General features: G+C 55.9%; 1 protein-coding gene across 1 annotated transcript; it reads left to right on the top strand.

Annotated features, from left to right (window-relative positions):
• Positions 1-14,517: 14,517 nt before the first annotated feature.
• SERTAD4 (SERTA domain containing 4) lies at positions 14,518-17,513 on the top strand (the record flags this gene model as incomplete). The annotated part of the gene is made up of 3 exons (XM_084245501.1): positions 14,518-14,692; positions 15,586-15,701; positions 16,797-17,513. 3 exons carry the CDS (start codon positions 14,518-14,520, stop codon positions 17,511-17,513), a joined length of 1,008 nt encoding a protein of 335 aa, XP_084101627.1.
• Positions 17,514-18,754: the final 1,241 nt, after the last annotated feature.

Genomic DNA, 18,754 nt, shown 5'->3' with positions numbered 1-18,754 from the left:
ACAGCATTGGCTGCAGATACATGAAGGGTTCATAGGTTCGAGCGGCCCAGGGGTCTGACTGCAAGTGGACCTGCAGGTCTTCACCTAACACAGAAGAATGTCTCACTGAGGTGTGTGCAGGTCTTGATGCATGTCTCTGGAATACAGAATCTCCAGGCACATACTTGAGGGAATTTCTAAAAGAGGGACCTAAAGAAAATGAGTTGAATCTACACATTGTCTGAATTCTAGAAATTCTATAAAAATGCACACATGAAATTCTTGAATCTAAGTGTCCAGAACAAGATGAGCTCTGTGATAGAGCAAGACTGTTAATTCAAGTCAAAACCACATTTTCTGTGGTGATCTGTGCGTTGCAGGCATCTGAGTATGACTCAGTTTCCCTTCCATCCTGCTCAGGTAAGTGTGGTCTGAACCACTGGGTGAGAAACTCCAGGTAATGAAAAATTCTTGGTAGGGGCTTCCCTGGTTGCCTCGGGGTTGAACCTCAGGCTGTCACCACTATGGCCTGAGTTCGATCCCTGGCCAGGCAGCTGACACACGTGCTGCAACAGACCTCTCCTCTCTCCCTACTCCTCCCCTCAGCAGTGTATTTCAGTACATCTGCCTGTTTGTTCCCCACTCTATCTCTGGTGAGTCCTCTCACCCCCGTACCTCTGGCCTACACCTCAGTTTTTCTATGCAAAAATAAATAAGTAAATAAATCTTTAAAAAATGATAAAGTAAAATGAGTAAATAAATCTTTAAAAAATAATAAAAATAAAATCTCGGCAGCCAGTGACATTTATCTAACGACCTCACATACATACTGACAGTGACTCCTTCTCTGCAGTCTGGGACTTGCAGGCTCATCCCCATGACCTGACCACTTCCTTCTTTCTGAGGCAAAGAAGCCCCAGAGCAGGTGAGGGGGTGAGGTGTCCACCCAGTAGGTGCATCTCCCAGAAGCGGCACATGACTCCTGTGTCCTCTATGCTGATGCGGACTTGCGCTCAGGGGCGGAGCCACCTCACACAGTGGCAAGAGGCCACCCACCACGGTGTCTGCTCCTGAGAAGGCCCTCGGAGACCCCTTAGGGAGCTTTCCCTCCCTCCCTCCCTCGCCATCCTCACTCCCTTGTGCTCCTTTGTTCCTTTTTCCTTGTGGGGGGTGGGTTGGCCCCGTCATGCTCCTGCCCCGGTGACACTGGCCCTCAGGCGAGGACGGCTGGTGGGGCCCGGGTCTCAGCATGAATCAGTTTGGGTTGAAGTGGCTGCTTGACACCCCAATCACTGCAAGGGGGATGACATCTGGGGGTAATGTCTGTGAGTAAGCAGCAATACTAGAAGCAGGAGCCTGACCCGCGGGGCAGAGCTCATGTTACCCAGAGTCTGTCCTCTCCCCTCTGCCTGCTGAGCTTCCTGGAGGGACAGACACGGCTGGAGACAGAGCGGTAGCCAGCGCCCTTGCAGGGACCCTGCCCCAGGCTGCCAGTTCCCTGCCGGCGCCCCGGGGCATACCCAGAGTGACTCAGGAAATGTGACCTTCGAGCCTGGAAACCACGACAGGAGGGCATTGCAGGATCTGCACTGAGAACTCTGCTTCCCGTGTCACCTGCGCTCTGGCGGGGTGTATCCATTGCCATGGACATGGCTCAACCTGAGAGGTCCCAGGGGACAGAGTGACCCGGGGCCAGCAGAGGCCCCAGGAGGGGCAGGAGAAGCCCCAGGCGTCTGCTGCCCAAGAGGCGGCCTCCTTACCCAGACCCCAGCACAGAGGCCACCCCCCACGCCAGCTCTGCAGGAGTGAGAAAGATGCAGGTTGGGAGGCTTGTACCCCAGCCCGGCACCGCAGCCAGGCCTGGACTCTAGCCGGACCTCACCCCGGGAGCTGGAGCTGGTGTGGGCACGGTGCTGCTTCCCGGAAGCCAAGGCTGAGGCCTTCTTCACATGGCTGCAACAGGCGCCCCCGTGCCCAGGAGTCTGCTGGGGCAGGACCACTCAGGCAGCCCCATCAGAGGCGGCAGGAATATTCTCCGCCAGGAAGCCTTTGTGCGGGCACTCGAGAAAGGATCCCTTGTTAGTCCTGCCGTTAAACAATTAAATTGTCAGAGCTGAAGTCTGCCAGTGTGTGGGGGGCGGTGTTCCCGCTCAGGTGATGTCAGCTGTGGGCCTCTCCCCTCCCTCCCTCTCCCTTATCTCCTCTCTCTGTCTGTTCTCTCCTCGCTCTACCTCTGCCCCCACCCTGAATTGTATGCTTTCCCCTTGCACTGTTGAAAACCCACACAGCTTCCAGAAGGCTCCAGCAGTTTCTGTCATGTACTGGGGCCTACCACTGGACACAGCCCTGAAGCTGGGAGGGCAAGGTCCTCAGAGATGGCCTTGCCTTCAGGGCACCACCAGAAACCGCCTCTGTGACCCTGGGCAGGAGTGGGGCAGCTGGGGCTTGGGCTCCCGGTCGAGGCCCAGAGACAAGAGGAGCTTAGCTGTGGGGCCTTCCTGGATCCGGGAGTCCTGCTCATACTTTCTGCTGTGATAAAGCCGTTTCTCCTCCTGGCTCGTTATTATAACATGTCTGATATATGAAAATCGAGTGTAATTATTACTGAAAAGAGAACGTACTACTTGAAGTAAATTCAAGAATAGTTAATAAATGTAATTAGATCACTTAAATCTATGCTTTTTATATAGCTTAAAGTTTGGCCTAATCAGAGTATATTCTTGCCTCTCAGCTAGCAAAACTCTTCTTTATGGCTTTCATCTTTTTAAAAAGGCTAAAAACAAAAATAGAATAGCCATATGCTGGGATAACAAGACTGCTGGCAGTCAAGGATGAACCCAAGAGCACATCACTGACACTCACCCACACGACACAAACCTTTCAGCTTCCCAAGAACCACACAGGGTTACCTTTCTAGGCGCTCACGCACCTGTTAGTCCCTCTGCAAGGCTCCTCGGTGATGGTGGCCAGGTCACAAGTACACCTGTAGTCCCCACAGTAGACTTACCCGCAGTCCTCAAGCCATGCCCCCTCAGTCCCTATGCTGAGCCTCCTTGCCATTTTCCCTCCCTGTCTGATGACAATGCTCAGGTCTGGCAAGTAAAAAGAGAAGGAGATGAGGGCCTCTCCGGTGGCGCAGCAGGTTGAGCACAGCACTATGGAGCTGTCCCCAGCCTCTGCAGTGCGGGTTCGATTCCTGGCTGGCCAGGGAGATACCCACATGGCGCAGGAGACCTCTCCTGTCTTGCCTGCTGCTCCCCTCAGCAGAGCTTTAGGCTATCTGTTTGTTCTGCTCCCCCATCTGCTTCGGGTGAATCCTCTCACCCTCCTGTGCCTCTGACCTGTACCCCAGCTCTTGTATAAATAAATAAATCTTTTTAAAAGAGAGAGAGAGAAAGAGAGAGAGAGAAGGAGATGTGACCTCAAATTACAAGCATCTATGGGTTCTGCATAAATGGCTCCTCTTGGGACATGCCCAGCATGGCCGTCTGGACAGCACCCGGACGAAGCAGGAGCCACGCACCCTTCCAGATCCTCATGCCGAGAGACTCAGTATTTAGCTCAGGGTCAGCCTTGTTGGGATGCTGTGTCCAGGACGCGCCACTGCCTTTGCCAGATAACAGGTTGTCAAGGGTCACAGCTCCACAATGGCGGAGCGCCAGGAACCGAGAGGGGGCGCTTGGTTTTCCTCCGGTGAGATTCGTCCGCAGGCTTGAGGTTGGCGGGGAGCACCCGCAGCCACCGCACCCCTCAGGTAACCTTGTGCGCTCTTGTGGGCTTGGAGACTGTTAGGAAGGATGGATGGGATTGTCTTGATCGGGGCACGCACCACACACTTTGAATCTGCACAAGTGTATTTGTCACTGGTTCTGTAATCAAGTTGGGGAAGAAAGAAAAAGGAAAAGAAAAAACTGTACCGGCCCTCACTCCCAGAGAGACAATCTCCTTGAAAGAAGAAAAGGAAAACCCAGCACGAGAAGGTGATAACCCCATAAAGTATTCCTATCGCTCTTTTCTTTATTTGCTTACTGGAGCATCACCGGCTCCACTTGGGACCCTAAACCCGCCCACCCAACGGGCGGTTCCTGGTACCTGTGGTCCTCGCAGTACCTCCAAGAGCGGACTTAGCCTCAGTGGCCACTCTGGCCCACCAGCCCCGCGTACCTCAGCCCCTCGGAGCTCTTGCCGCGCCCCCTGGCAAGACATGGCCTGCCTGGCCCTCGTGCAGGGTCCCCCGCTTCCTCTCACCCACAGGACGCCCAGATTGCCTTGCCGAGAGCCCACCCTCGCCCCGAGGTCTGGAGATGAAGGCGGGGGTGCCCCGGGAGCGCCAGGCACACAGTGCCAAGGGTGCTAGTGCTTGTCTTTACAAACAACTGGTCTGTTTACTGTCACCCCCTCCTAATTATTCATGAGTAGAGCCCCCCAAAAGAGTACCCATGCCGGGACTGTGACTTTCCTTCAGAAATAATCATGTTGGCTTGTGTTGCAGCTGAAATCATGTTGTCAATTATTAATTGCTTTGATGACAGTTCTATGGCATTCGGAAGACTCCTACTCAAACACCATCCACATCCGCCACCATCCACATCTTTGCAGGGACTATTTCGGGATTTTCTCTGATAAAACATCCCGCACCTTCTCACCTGTGAGGGTGGATGAGTAGAATCGGCTGTGAGGGAACACAGCATGTAAATGCTTTTGTGTCAGGGCTTCAGGAGGGGCAGTACGAATCCACTCCATGCCTGCATTCCAAATCCCTCCCTTTAGGTTCACCCCAAAAGCACCTTTGTACAGCTCTGATTGCAGACACCCCTGCAAGAGGCCAGACAGGGAGTCCACACCCCTCCAACCCCTGAGTGGGTGTATGTCCTGCTCTCTGCGGCTCTGGGGGGGTCACCCCTTCTCCGCAGGTCCCTATCACCTCCTCAAGACCGAGCAATGCAACCTCCAGTCACCAAAATAATCTTAACGTTTTATGATTTGCTCTTCATTGCCTCCTCAGCCAGGATATCCGGTGTCTGTCCACTGCACGCCATCTGTACGTGAACACCTACTCCCTGCCACAGCTGGGGATCATGCCCCTTGTCCTCCTGGTCTCTCACTCAGCCCTGCCCACACCCATCAAGGGTCAGACCCTGAGATATTAGCTCCTTCCTAGCCAGACCACCACCTGGACAGCGGACTGCGCCCCCTCACCAGTGCCGGCGAGGCCCTTCCTCCCCTGAGCACCAGCCATGCTCCACACAGCTGCATTAAAAATAAGTAGGCCTTGTCTCTCATCACCTGCGATCCTCTAGCCTCGTGTACCTTCTCCTTTTCCACACCTGACCCCTTTAGGGAAACTGGGGTTTTCACCATTCTCTACCTATGCCCTTGGCTGGCTAACCTGTGCCCCCCCCCCTCCGATGGTTCCTACCACTGCAAATACTTTTCACACAGCCCTCCCCCACACCCTGCCCCACCGCGGGAGTCTCCCACTCTTCAAGACCCACTGTGGGTTCAGCTTTCCAGGTAAGTCTTTCTGGCTCCCTGCAGCTGGACAGGGCCTGTCCCCAGGGCATCTGCAGGCCCTGGGCCCTAAGCAGGTGGTCACCTCCCGTCTTAGGTGCTCACTAAGTGGACCATAGCCATCTGGGCATCTCTGCTGCCCTGGGAAGGCCTGGCTTGGGGCTCGTGTGGCCAACACACCACTGACCACAGTGTTTCTGATTGTGCTTCAGAGAAGGGGGAGAAAGACAGCAGAAAGGGGGCTCCTGGCCCTGAGGGGCGGCTCTGCGCAGGCGTGAGAATGCAGGTCCTGGAGCGCGGCTGGACGCTCTTGGCAGTTAGGGCCAGCATCTCAGCAGTGAATGGAGATCACTGGGGGAGCAGGACGGGCTCCACAAAACAGCTTCTCCCACGCGTGGGATCCTGCATGGGGACCAAGCCTGGGGCCTGGGGGATGTCTGCAGGGCCTGGGATGCTGCGAGCAGACACAAGCCCTGGGCCAGAGAATTCTAGGAGAAGCTGCAAGCTGGTGATAAAGTAGCTGCCACCTCACTGCTCTGCACACGGAGCCTGGAGGACCCCTTCAGCCCCACTTGGGCTGCAGTTTGGTGCATCTCATAAGTGAGACCAATGGCAGCCAGCGTGACTTCGCAGAGGGCGTACACACAGGGACAACCAGACATCGGAGATGCGCAAAAGACACAGGCACTTGGGCCCCTACTTCCAGTGAGAGGAGACATGTGGAAAACAGGTTCTTAAGATACAGAGTTTGTTAGAAGGTGATAAGCCCTCTAGGTAGGCAAACCAGGGCGTGGAGATGAGGGCGAGCATTTGGGGATGTGGTCAGCCTTGTCGGATGGTGACACTGAGCGAAGTCTTGGGAGAGGGGAAGCCCCATCCGAGCCGGGGAGGCCTGTTCCAGGCCCTGGGGACGGCCGTACCCACCTGAGCCAGCCTAGGCACGAACCCCACCATGGCTGGGGCAGCATGGCTGTGAGCTCAGCCCTCTCTTGTCCTGGCAGGCCTGCTGACCGCTGGGCTTTAGGTCGGAGTCTCAGCACGAATTGGCATCACTGGCTGCTGAGCTGAGCTTCAACTGTGAAAGGGCGAACACCAGAGCAGGGACACCTGCTAGGAGTGACAACAGCTCCCGAGTGACCATGACCAGGCTTGGCCAGGGTGGCAGGTAGCAAAAGTGGCCTGGACTGGAAAAGTGTCATGGTGGTAGAAGTGGGTATGAAGGGGGAGAAGGAGCCTGGGATGACGCCAAAGCTTTTTGCACAAGTGACAACAAAAGTAGGGTGCCTTGCTCGCTGGAGCTGGGATGTAGTGGGGAGGGCAGAGCAGCCTCCGGGTTGGTTTTGGGTCTGTGATGTCCATGAGACCTTGAGTGGGATCTGGAGCCTGAAACTGGTCCCCGGGGATGGTAATCTGGGGGTCATGAAGAGACAAGATGGGGCCTGAAGCTGTGAGGCTGGCAGAGGCCCACAAGAGGACTAGCCTAGGCGTCTAGGGGCAGGGTAGAGGAACAGGTCTCAGGGCCTCAGCAGCAGAGAGGCTGAAGAGGAGGTGAGGCAGATGAGGTGGACCTGGGAGCGGCACTGGCAGGGCCTGGAGGGCGAGAATCAGGAGGAATTCTGGGTGAGCAGGTGGCTGTCAACAGCGACAGTGACAATAGTGATGGGATGAGAAAGCCTCAGCAGAGAAGGCTGGAGAAGGGAGAAGAGGAATTGCAGACAGTGAGGATACACACCTCTTCTTGCTGTGGAAAGGTTGTACTTCTAAAAACAGCCAATATTTCGGCCCTTCTATTAGCCCAAGAGGGCCCTGCGTCCACAACAGTCTGAGTACGTCAGATTTCACTTGCAAAATCTCCCTTTCAAATGACAAAACGTTTTTGTGAAACCGATGTCAGCAGCTTAAGTCTGACAGTCTCTTTGTTAACTGAAGAACAATCAGTGTCTTCAGTGAATTTGCAGCTGAAGGTATTTTAAGTTTTATCATCTAATTTCTGTCTTGGAACTTCACACACACACACACACACACACACACACTCGAGAATGATGACATCATGGTTCTCAGGAGACATCCACTCATTTCAGATATTTCAGTATTGATTTATAGTGTGGCCTTGTTTTGTGCCGGAGCTCCTGCTCCCCCACTTTACATTTTCCAACGGCGTTCCTCCTTCCATGGGCATTTTACTGTCGTTCTATTTGGAGACATGGGTTCATGTTTATGCGAACATTAGGCTTGCGGTGGGAAGGAGGGCAGGGAAAGCCGTCTATGAGCAGGCTGACTCAGAGCACCTGCACTGGACAGGGTCAAGTTCTTGCCCAGAACCTCAGGATGCTGGGACGTGGAGATGACAGGCGTTCTGTTATGCCCTTAGAGCCCGGTATCCTCCCCACCTGGGGGTGAAACCGATTTTCCAGAAGCCTCTTTGCCCCAGACCCAAAACTTCAAAGACACCAGGCAATGGGGCTGATACTTAGTCTCATGTTAGTTCTCAATTTTATGCTTAATTTTCTCCTTTTGGTTTTATGTATTTTGACACAGCCAAGTGTATGTGGGATTTCCCCATAGTTCTTTAAATGCTATAAAACTTTAATATAGGGAGATAAAAACAATAACAAGCCTCCAAGCCCTCACAGTCAGTCTGAGTTAGATGCTCACCAGTTTAGATTTCGACTTTCAAGAACTCACTCTGCTTTCAAAGCCCTCCTGACCTTCCTACCTGTCCTGGCCCCACCCAAGTGGAAATCTGTTCTACCCATAACCTAGGTGAGCAACACCCATTGATTGCACAAGATGGCACCTTTACAATTCCTAAATTATCATCATAATGGCCTGGAGGGTTCAGGAGCCAATGCAATTTAATGTGGTTCAGAATAAAGCCAAGATGGATGCCAAATTTTCGGCAGGCAACCCTGAAATGTCTTTTGGAAAAAATGAAATAATGCTGCTGGAAGTCTGCTGAATGAGTCTGTTTTCAGCATAATTGCCATCTCTCAGCTTCCTAATACCCTTAAAACCTCTGAGAGTCTCTAATGTACAAAGTTCAACAGAAATACCTTCAAAGCAGATTAGTTCTAATTATGTTTAATATTTGTTTGCTGCTTTATTGAACAAACTACATTTGCTTGAAAAAAGAAAGTCACTTAACTGCATGTCAGTCACCCAAATTTTAAGTGTACAAATGAAATGGAAAACATTTATTACACAAATTTAATTACAATTCTAAGAAATAAACATGCAAATTAGATAGAGTTCAATTTGCAGATGCTAATCCCCAGCCTGGATCTTGCTCCTTTCCTGTCTGGTTTTCTGCCTGGGCCTCTCCTGGGATTCCCACGGAAGCCAGGCAGGGAGAGGTTTGGATTTTCGCTAGGAGGATCACTGTTTTAAAGAAGCGTTATATTTAGAGCATCTGGCACTGTAGCAGTAAACAAACATTACAGTCTTGGAACACTTGCGCAGGTGCCTTCCCTGGCTTTATTAGGGCGCTGCCTTGGGGCGCGCCTCTGGCACCTGCAGTGGCCACCTCACCCCCAGCGCCCCGACAGAAGTTATGAATTAATGTCTCAAAAAACAAACTCCTATTGAGCCCAAGACAGGGGGAATCTACCGTTTGTGATTCCGGGGATTAAATTACATTCTCTGGACCGAAGACAACCTCCTTTGTTACTTTTTATTTCCTGGAGGTTTTCCCCGGAGGCCCCCACCCAGAAAGAGCCGCCAGTTCAAGTTGCAGGAGGACACCGCGGGCCCGGGGCGCGGAGCTGCCGGCCTGCACAGACATCTGTTTCTCATCTCCGTTTGCTGTGGCGAAGAAGAAAGTCTTTTGCAAAGGGTGGGAAAGGCGCGGCTTTTTTTTTTTTTTTTTTTTTTTTTTGTAAATCACACGCACACAACAACAACAAAACTCAACCGAATGAAAAAGGGGGGGACGCCCCCGAAGGTGGCAGCGTGATGCCCGCGTCTGCCGAGGCCTGGCCGGGGCCGGGGCGGGCGCGGGGCGCGTGGGGCCGCGGAGCGCTGGAGCCGGGCGCGCGGCCCCGGGCACCGGGCGGGGAGGGGAGGGGAGCGGCGGGAGGAGGCGGCGGGCGGGGAGGGGGAGGAGGGAAGGGGCGGGGGCGGGCTGGGGTGGGGGCGAGGCGCGGCGCCCCGTGTGCTCCGGAGGCGCGGCGGCGGCGGGCGCGGAGGGCGGAGGGAGCGCGGGCGCCTGTCATGTGCGCGCTGGCGCCCTGGGGGCATCCTGCAGCCCCGCGCCTCGGAAATCCGCGGGGAAATGGCAAACAGGATTGACGGGTTTCGCGCGCCGCTCGCTAGACAGAGCCGCTCATTACCATAACCGTCTGCGGCGACGGCGGCGCCCCAGTCGCGGCGGCGGGACCTGCCGGGACCCTCGCCCGCCGCGCGCCAGCGGCCACCGCCACCGGGCCGGGCCGGACCGAGCGCGCCAGCCGCCGCCTCCCGCTGACCCCGCGGTAAGAGCCGTGCCGGGCGCGCGCGGGCGAGGGCCGCTGCCCGGGGCGCGGGCGCCCGGCCTGGCACCCACGCGGCCGGCCGCGCGCCTCTCGGCAGGAGGGCGGCACCGGGTCCCGCGGGGCGCGCCCGGCCGGAGGGGGCCGCGGGCGGCGGGGCGCGGAGGCCACGGGCTTTCCGGGGCGGCCGCCCGGGCGCCGGGGACGCCGCGCGGGGGAGACCTCGGGTCCTTGTGGGCCCGGGCCGGGGCCGCGGGGGGTGCCCCGAGGGGGCGCGCGGCCAGGCGGGTGGGGAGGAGGGCGGCGGGAGGGGGCGGCCCGGGGCGCGCGGCTGCGAGAAAAAGGAATCGCTGCGGAGCTGACACCTCCCGTCCCCGCCGCCTCCGCCCCCGCGCCCCCCTCCCGGCAGCCGAGCCGCGCGGCGGGCGGCGGCGCCTCTGTCCTCAGCTCACCTCCCGCGGCTGGGCGGCCGGCGCGGGTCCACTCCTCCGCCCCCCTGCGCTCCGCCCTCCCGCCCCCTCGCCGCCAACTTTCCCGAGCGCCCGGGGGGCGGGCGGCGCGGGGGGCCGGGGCGCGCGGCAGGGGCAAGCGGTCCCCGCGCGGGGCGCTCGGGCCGCCGGGCTCCGCGCGGGCTGGGCGGGCGAGGGCGGGCGGCCGGGCCCGCGGGTGCGGCGGGAGCGCGGGGCCGGGCCAGCCTTGCGGAGCCCTGCCAGCGCCGTGAGTCATTCCCTTGGAATCCTACCTTTGCTGTTTATTTCCCTTAGAAGGAAACTTGGTTTTAAAAAAAGAAGAAGAAAAGAGAGAATAATAATAGCTCTTAGTCCTCGGAAGCGGCACCGGGCGCCAGCACCCGGGAAGACAACTTGCCTTTGTTCCCAGACACTTGGGGTGTTGTTTACTTTCCCTTGCTGCTGGGGGCTGCAGGGCTAGGCTCGCCTACCCCAAGGCTGCTGGAGGACGCTGCACCACCAGCCCGGGGTTTGGCCCAGGCTGCTGCCTGCCTGCTGGCGTGGGGGCTCGACACCTACGCATGCTTGGGTCTGGGAGCGGGAGACTTGGCACCTGGTCCTGACACCCCTGGGTGCCCGAGACCCCAAGCCCAGCACCCATTTGCAGCCCCAGAAGCTGGCCTAAAGCCTCCAGGAGCTGCGGCTGAGCAATGGGCTTCCCAGGGCTGCCGGGATGCTGCAGGGTGACATCTCTTTAGGTGGGTGAGGATGTTATGGGGCCATCCACGCCCCACCTCCCAAGCTAGACCAGTATAGAGCTCTTGTTTGGGGTCAAGGGGGAGGCCAGGGGCTTTCCTGCACCTAGCAAGACATTGCAGGCCGGAGCCTCAACAGTGCGTGGCAGGTAACCCCCGGATGGCACCGCTTCTCAGCGGGGTGTTCAGGCCCCTTCAAGCTGCTGCAGTGCTCTCCATCACATGTCCTCTGGTCTCCAGAGACAGAGGGTGGCAGAGAATGGCCAAGAGCCCTGGTTAAATCAAGGCACCCCCACCTCTGTAGCACCCACTCCTTAGAGCATTACAGTACCTGCCAGGAAGCAAACCCACGTCACATGCAAGCCATCCGCTGCTGCTCGCTTATCTGCAGATGGCTTGCCACTTGAGCCTCTGCCTTCTGGACTCTGGAGCTGTCACACCACTTGAGCCTCCGCCCTCAGGGTGCTGGAGCTGTCACCCCACCACATTGCTTGGCTGCCCAAACAGCTGTACAGGATGCGGGGGGTAAAAGTTGGGGCTTTTTACCTTTCAACCCCGTGTGCGGACACAACGCACTTTTGAGTCCACTTACCTCTGATGCTCACTAACCAGTTTGGCCATCACTGTCCTCTTCGTGGCTGCTGTGTTATAGCTGTCATGTTCACGGGAGCAGCCCCGCAACGCAGATCTCACCAGACCCAGAATGATGACACTCAGATCTGTGCATGTGGCCTGGACACAGGTGCGCCCATCTGGGTATGTGACACTTGCTTCTTCAGGGCGAATTCTAAATAGACCTGAAAGATGCAATTGCAGAACCTACTGCAGGCCCCCAAATAATCCCCACACATTCATAGTTTATTCACATGCACATGAATTACCTCCAGCACTCAGCTGTCCAGTTGAGGATTTTGTGTTCAAGTTTCCAATTCAAAAAAGAAAAATTTACGGAAACGAGATATCAGCAAGAAAAGAAACAGCCAAGATAAAAACTATTAGGCGATGTTTCAAGTTCAAATGTGTAAGGATAGAGTTTCAGGAGCTGGCAATACTAACAAATAGGAGCACTGAGGCCTTTACCAAGGAAGAAAACTGCAGCAGTAAGTCACTACAATATAAACAACCTCTTGCTAACGGAAAGCAGCGCCGGCGCCCAGAATGTCCGAGGAAACAGGTCTTTGCAGTGAGTAAAGCTGCAAACACTTTCCCCTCTTGAAGGACATAGACTTGTCAGCCTGCTCTGGTTTATACATCCTGAAAGTTCTGCACAGGCCAAAACAAAACAAAACAAAAAAGACAAAAAAAAAAAAAAAAGGCCTGGATCTTATTTCCCAGAATCCAGTGCAAATGTGTGTGCAGATTTCTGACCGGAGGGCACTGCCGTGGCCTCTCACAGCCTCAGCCTGTGTGTGTGAGCTGTGCCTCACACACCTCAGCCTTCCCGCCTGCTGGCCTAATGGTCTCTCTGGCTGGGCTAAGCGGGGCCATTCCAGGAGTCTCCTGGACCTGCCTCACGGGGTGCTGCCTGAGGGGTAACAGGAGGCAGGGCTGGGCTGTTCCATCGATGGTTGGAGCCTCGACTTCTTGGTTGATGACCCAAAGAGTGAAATAAATGGCATGCCCTTGCCTTTCTTTTTGGAGAATTCCTGAAACCACTTTTTCTTCCTCTTTTCATAAGGTTTTCCAGTAAGTTTTTGCTGCTGTCTCCTTGGAGGGCGTTTGAAAAGATAAAGGGAGGTAGTTTGACAGCTGGCCCCTCATTCCAGCCACTGCCCTGGCACCTCCTCTGCCTGTCTGAGGGTGCCGCTTCCCCCCTGCCAGCTGGGGCAGAGGTGGGGTCCCCATGAGGACCTGGTGCAGGCTGGCATCACTGCTTCCAGGAGCTGCTGTCAGCCAGCAGGACACTGTCCACTCCGGGAACCTGGCAAGTCCCTGTCCCTGGCAGCAGGAGGTCCTTGCTCCAGCCCCGGGGTAAGGACTGTCTCCCACTGGATGACAACACCCGCCCTTCCTGCAGTGCCCATGTGCGCTAAGCAGGGAACAGGCCCTGGGCCTGTTTGAAAGACAGTCTTCTCGGAGAGCAGGCTGACACCGCTATTGTGCGGATCTTTACAGGACAGTGGGAGGCAAGGTGCCCTCTAGGAGTGCTCCGCTAATGCTCTGCTAGTGCTCCGCTAATGAGACTCTCTGTACTCATGTCCCTGCCCCGCAGGTCCCCGCCCCTGCAGGCCTTCTTCACCGTGGGACCCTCCTCTCTTTGAACTTGTTCTTCACCCTACCTGGGCGAAGACTAGGTGAAGACACTGGGCTGTGGGGATGGCCCGCACCGCACCTGTGTTCTGGAGAATCCCAGTGGGGGCCCTTGCTCTGCAGGCCTGGGGCGGGCACCCATGCCCACATCCCAGTTCCACAGGCCTGGGGTGGGTACCCCCATACACCCCATGCTCCACAGGCCTGGGGCGAGGAAACCCCACACCCCGTGTTCTGCAGGCCTGAGGTGGGCACCCCCCATACCCTGTGTTCCACAGGCCTGGAGCAGGCACCCCCCCCCCAAACCCCATGTTCCACAGGCCTGGGACGGGCGGGCCAGACACACGGGCAGAGCTGTGCCGCTTTTGGAAAGTTACTCCTGTCTGGGCCTTGCCTGCTGAGCTGCCGCCTCACTGGCCCCGCAGCCCAGCCCTGTTTAGTATTCCACTGCTCCCTGATGCTCTCCTTGGCTGCTGCGGGGCTGTGGCTCATGGCTGGAAACTGGAGCCAATTTTCTGTCTTCGTCTCGCAGTGTTTTGACTGGAGGCAGATCCAGTTCAGGCCAATCAGGGCTGGTGGAAACAACTACCGAGTGTGTCTCGGCTGTTTGGTGTTGGGAGAAGAAAGTGTTGGAGCACTAGGGTGGTGTGGGGTGGCCCCTCGAAAGTGCACAGTCGGGGGCAGAACCAGGACGCCAGGGCACACCCCACGCCCACGCGGGCATGTGGACCCTGCCCTTGTGATTGATTAGTGGGTCTCGTCAAAGGAGACTCTGGGGGGATTGACTAGAAAATTGATTTTCTTTCTCAATAGAGGGGAGCCAGGCTGCAGGCCTGGCCCTAGGCAGCACCTTCTCACGGAAGGTCGGGAAGGGGCTGTGTTCCAAGGCAGGACAGCTGGGCTGAGGGAGTCTGAGAACAATACTTAGGATCCGCCTGTGAAATGCAGATTGCTGAACACAGGCTGCACCAATAGCTTCCAGAGTTTGCCGAGGTTTCTTTGAAAAAATAACCACACGTTTCAGGAGGAAGGGGAGGACTGAGGAGTAAGTCCTGGCTGGCTCTTGCTGAGGGCCGTCTCTTTCTTTCAGATCTGAGGCCGTCAGAGATGACTCTGGTGCTGTCCATGAATGGATTCTGTGAGCCCATTGTCTCGGAAGGAGCTGCTGAAATTGCCGGGTACCAGACACTATGGGAGGCCGACAGTTACGGGGGCCCTAGCGCCCCGGGACCAGCTCATGCCCCTCTGCAGGGAGATCAGGGAGCCGGGCCCCCCCTGGCAGGTACAGCCCTGGCCTCCCCCACTACTCTCTGCAGCCATCTGGGTGGGTAGGGTGGTGTCCCAGGCTCTGGGGACTCTCCAGGCTGCCTGGGAACTTCTCCAGATGGGCCTGGAGGAAGAGGCATCCGGCACGCATCCATCAGGGCACTGAATCCGATTTCAACCCCAAGTTTGGGCTATGGTGCTGGGTGGTCTCTCCAGGAGCACAGGCCAGTGGGCTTGACAATGAAACCTCATCCCCAACGCACAAGGATGCCGCACTCAGGCCAGTAGCTGACTGTCTTCTTTTCATTAAGCCACAAGAGAATAGAAATCCATTCTTCCTGATTCTTTATTTTTCGCTAAGGTGAGGGCCTCTGCACTCTGTGGGGTTAGCTATGGATGGAACCCTAAAAGGCACTCGTTGAGGTGGTTTTGCTCAAGATTACAAAAACTAGCCCTGATTTTTAATCATGGTTGACACAGTTTGGGGGAACAAAAAGAACTGTGGTTATCTGTCATTTAAGGTTTAAATTTTGAAAAAGTAAATAGGACGTGATGTAGTTAGTGTTCTTGGGGGTTTCATGAAACCTATTGAATAAATACTGATATTATTTCCAAGCTGGTCCACTCCCCCTTTGTGAGAGTTGCTGTTTGCTTGTGCATAAAATTCAGGTTCTGAGTATTTAGTAAAAGCTGAAATAGGTCAATTTTCCTTTGTAGTGGTCTAGAAATCTCTGGTTGGGCGGCAGCATTCTGTATGATAGCAACTCTGAAGACAAATGTTTATTTTTCATCGCCACATGTACAGACAACTATGTAGCCACGTTACCCTCTAGAAGGAAAGGAAAGTATTTTGTTTGGAGACCCTTTAGCAAACCATGTGTCATTTGTCCTGTTGATTTATTGCCACAGGATCACATTTCAGGGGAATTTCAAATCCTATCACAACATCCAAGATCACATACTTTAAGAGGAAGTTTGTGGAAGAAGAGGATTTTCACCCACCACTCAGCAGCTGTAGCCATAAAGTATGTTTTTTTTTTAAGTCATCATTTTTACTAAGTGTTTCAGATACTACTAAGCGTCAACTGAATCATTTCAAGAAATTAAATCGTCCTCCCAGCAGTGAGAAGGAGCCAGCTCTCCACAGATTCCTGTGAATCACTGTCACTTCTTTGGGTCTGGGTTATTTTTCAGCAGTATTTCAAAAAAAAAGAGCCTCGCCAGAGCTCTCTGCCCAGAAGTCATGAGCGTGTATCACTAGAGCAGGTCATTTTCGCCAGTGAGTTTGTGTCTCTCAAGTAGCTCCAAGGGTTCTACCCCTTGGAGGGGGTGGGCTACACTTGTTCCTGCCCGTGCCCCCTCTCTGCCTCCGCTCTGGGGCCTGTGCCACTTCTGTGCCCACGCCTCACTCTGGGCTTCTCCTGACTGCCTGAGGGTGGGTCAGGGAGCTCCGATTTCCCTATAATGTGCATCAAAGTTGCACATTTATGCCATCTGGCCAGCATGTTACAACTTACAAGGCATTCTTCCTCCCAAGAAAAGACCAAAACTTCTGTCTGCGGGTGGCACCTGGCTTTGTCACCGCAGTGACACGGGTGGGGAGCAGCCCCTCACTCCCTGGCTGTGCAGCCTCAGAAGCAGCCCCTTGGGCTCCCACTGGATTCACTTCCCAGGGGCTGAGCCTGTCAGGCTAGGACAGCCGCATGTCTGAACCCAGAGGGTGGCCTCTAAAGCCAGGCCCCTGCGGGCCGAGGCCAGGGTCCAGCCTGAGTCTCGGCATCTTAGAGACATTTCTGGACATGCGAGTCTTGTGCATGTGTGTAGCTGCAGGGTAGCACAGGCTGAAGGTGTACTCACCAGCATTAGATCCAGCGGTGAGCGGACCCGCACCCCCCCAAGGCCCTGCACCCCCTCACCACACCATAAAAGAGCCAGGCCTGTACCTGCAGGAGCCCACGAGGGGCTGGGTCCCGGGCTTCCCAGCCCAAGAGTCAGGAAGGGGGCGCCCGAGGTGTCCCTTTGGACAGGACAGAGCCTCCATGAGCCAGGAAGGGCCCAGACAGAGCCGGCTGTGGGATGTGTCCCGCCTCCTAACCTTCCTAACTGTTTCTGACTTCTAGACCATCTCGGTTTTCGAGGAACGCGCACACATCCTCTACATGTCCCTGGAAAAGCTCAAGTTCATCGACGACCCCGAAGTGTACCTCCGCAGGTCCGTGCTCATCAACAACCTGATGAAGCGGATCCACGGGGAGATCATCACGCAAAACAACTGGTGCCTGCCCGCCTGCGCTTTCCACGGGGCGGCGGCCCAGGAGTGGTTCGTGGTGCAGGACTGCCCCTACCGTAAGCGGCCGCGGCTGGCCAAGGAGTGCGAGAAGCCGCACGCCTGCTGCTGGTACCAGGAGTGCGGCGGCCGCTGCCTGAGCACGCCCCTGTCGGTCGGCGAGGCTGTCGGAAGTGCCTCCCCGGCCGCCGCCCCTCCCCCGCAGGGGCTGCCCGGCTACCCCGCCCCGGTGGACTTCCACGCGGCCGGCGCCCCTGTGTACAAGGGGGACGGCCAGCTTCCCGCCGCCGACGTCTTCGTCGCTCAGGGCCGCGCGCTCGGCGGCCCGGAGAAGGCCCAGGGAGACGCGGGGCCGGCCCTGGGCGGCCCCCTCGGCCACGAACCTGCGGGAAGTGACCTTGCCTTTGAACGCAAAGGCCAATTTTACGATTATTTGGAGACTGGATATAATGAAAAAAGCAATGGCAGCGAGTCTTGGAGAAAGTCCTTAAGGAGGAAGGAGCCCTCGCCGGGCAGCAAGCTGCGGTGTGGCAAGGGGAGCAAAGCGTGAGGCGTCGGGCGGGGCTCAGGCGCAGCGCACCCGCTCAGAGTTTATTTTGAATGGATTTTACAGTTTTGTACGACTGATGCACTTGGGCCGTGAACACGCCGTGTCGTTGAGATGCCTGCGGGCAGCGTGCGTAGACACCGTGCGGGGCCCAGCGGCCGCTTATCAGCGTGGGAACTTGGCGCGAAGACCGTCGATGTGGCGCCTCAGAGTAGAGCTTGGTTTGGGCACAGAGAGAGCGCTGGGTGAGACGGCCCGCGTGCCCGTGACGCCTCCGTCCCCCCATGCTTCCGTCCCCCGGGGCGTCCCTGGCTGAGAAACGTCACCTGTTTGCTGATTAGTGCGGTAGCTATTGGGTGAGCGAATGGACATAACCAGCTCCTGGCCCACGCAGGAGTGTTCTGAGCTGTAGACTAAGGCAGGGGCTGGTGCCCGCTGGTGGGCCACTAGGTCTTGGCGCTGAGTGCTCTGGGTGGCAGAGGTGGGTGGGGGCCTGAACCCAGCTGGGCTGGCCTGCCTGCGGTGGGCCACGAGGCCTCGGGAGGTGGATACAGGGCGACTTTTGGTGCCTTACTTTATCTTAATTTTTGCCAATGTGAAAATTAAGGCTAAATCAGAGTTACAGCAGGGATTTAACAAACAGGAAAACCAACCACAGGGTGGATCGCGATGTTTGGAGACGTAACCTTCGAACTGTCGCATTCAACTTTTGATTGGACATCTCTACTCCTCCTTTATTTTTGAAGCCCCAGGGCTTCTGGGTTGGGCGTTTTTCGAAAGGGGTGGCGAGGCAGAGAGCACGGCTAGAAAGCGGTGCTGGCCGCGGCTTCTCTGCGGCCCATTCTTGCTGGGTTGGGCGTTTGGGGCTTTCGGGTTGTTTTGTCCCGTGAGGTTCATCAACAGTGGCATGCGTCATACTTTGATCTGTTTTGCATCATTTCACTCTTTTAGATTATAAAAGCATGTGATTTTTTATATCTGACTTTTGCTGTTGATTAAGAAGCACAATGTTAATAAATGATGTGGTGACCAATATGGTTTTATCTTCAAGAATGTCAAGACTTTAGTTTGAGGAACGTTATTTTGGAGAAATGGGACGTAAGCTGCAGTTAGTTATGTATTCGGTCAACATTTTTCTTAGTCCTTTTTTTCATTCGTACATTTGCAAAGAGTGTTCCGAGGCCTTCTGCCTCCTCCCCTCCCGCACCCCCCAGTTCTGCTCAGCTGTACCCCAGTTCCTAGGC

Source organism: Talpa europaea (genome assembly GCF_964194135.1).
Source record: "Talpa europaea genome assembly, chromosome: 10".
Classification (NCBI taxonomy): Eukaryota; Metazoa; Chordata; class Mammalia; order Eulipotyphla; family Talpidae; genus Talpa; species Talpa europaea.
This window is presented reverse-complemented; position numbering and strand designations above follow the sequence as displayed.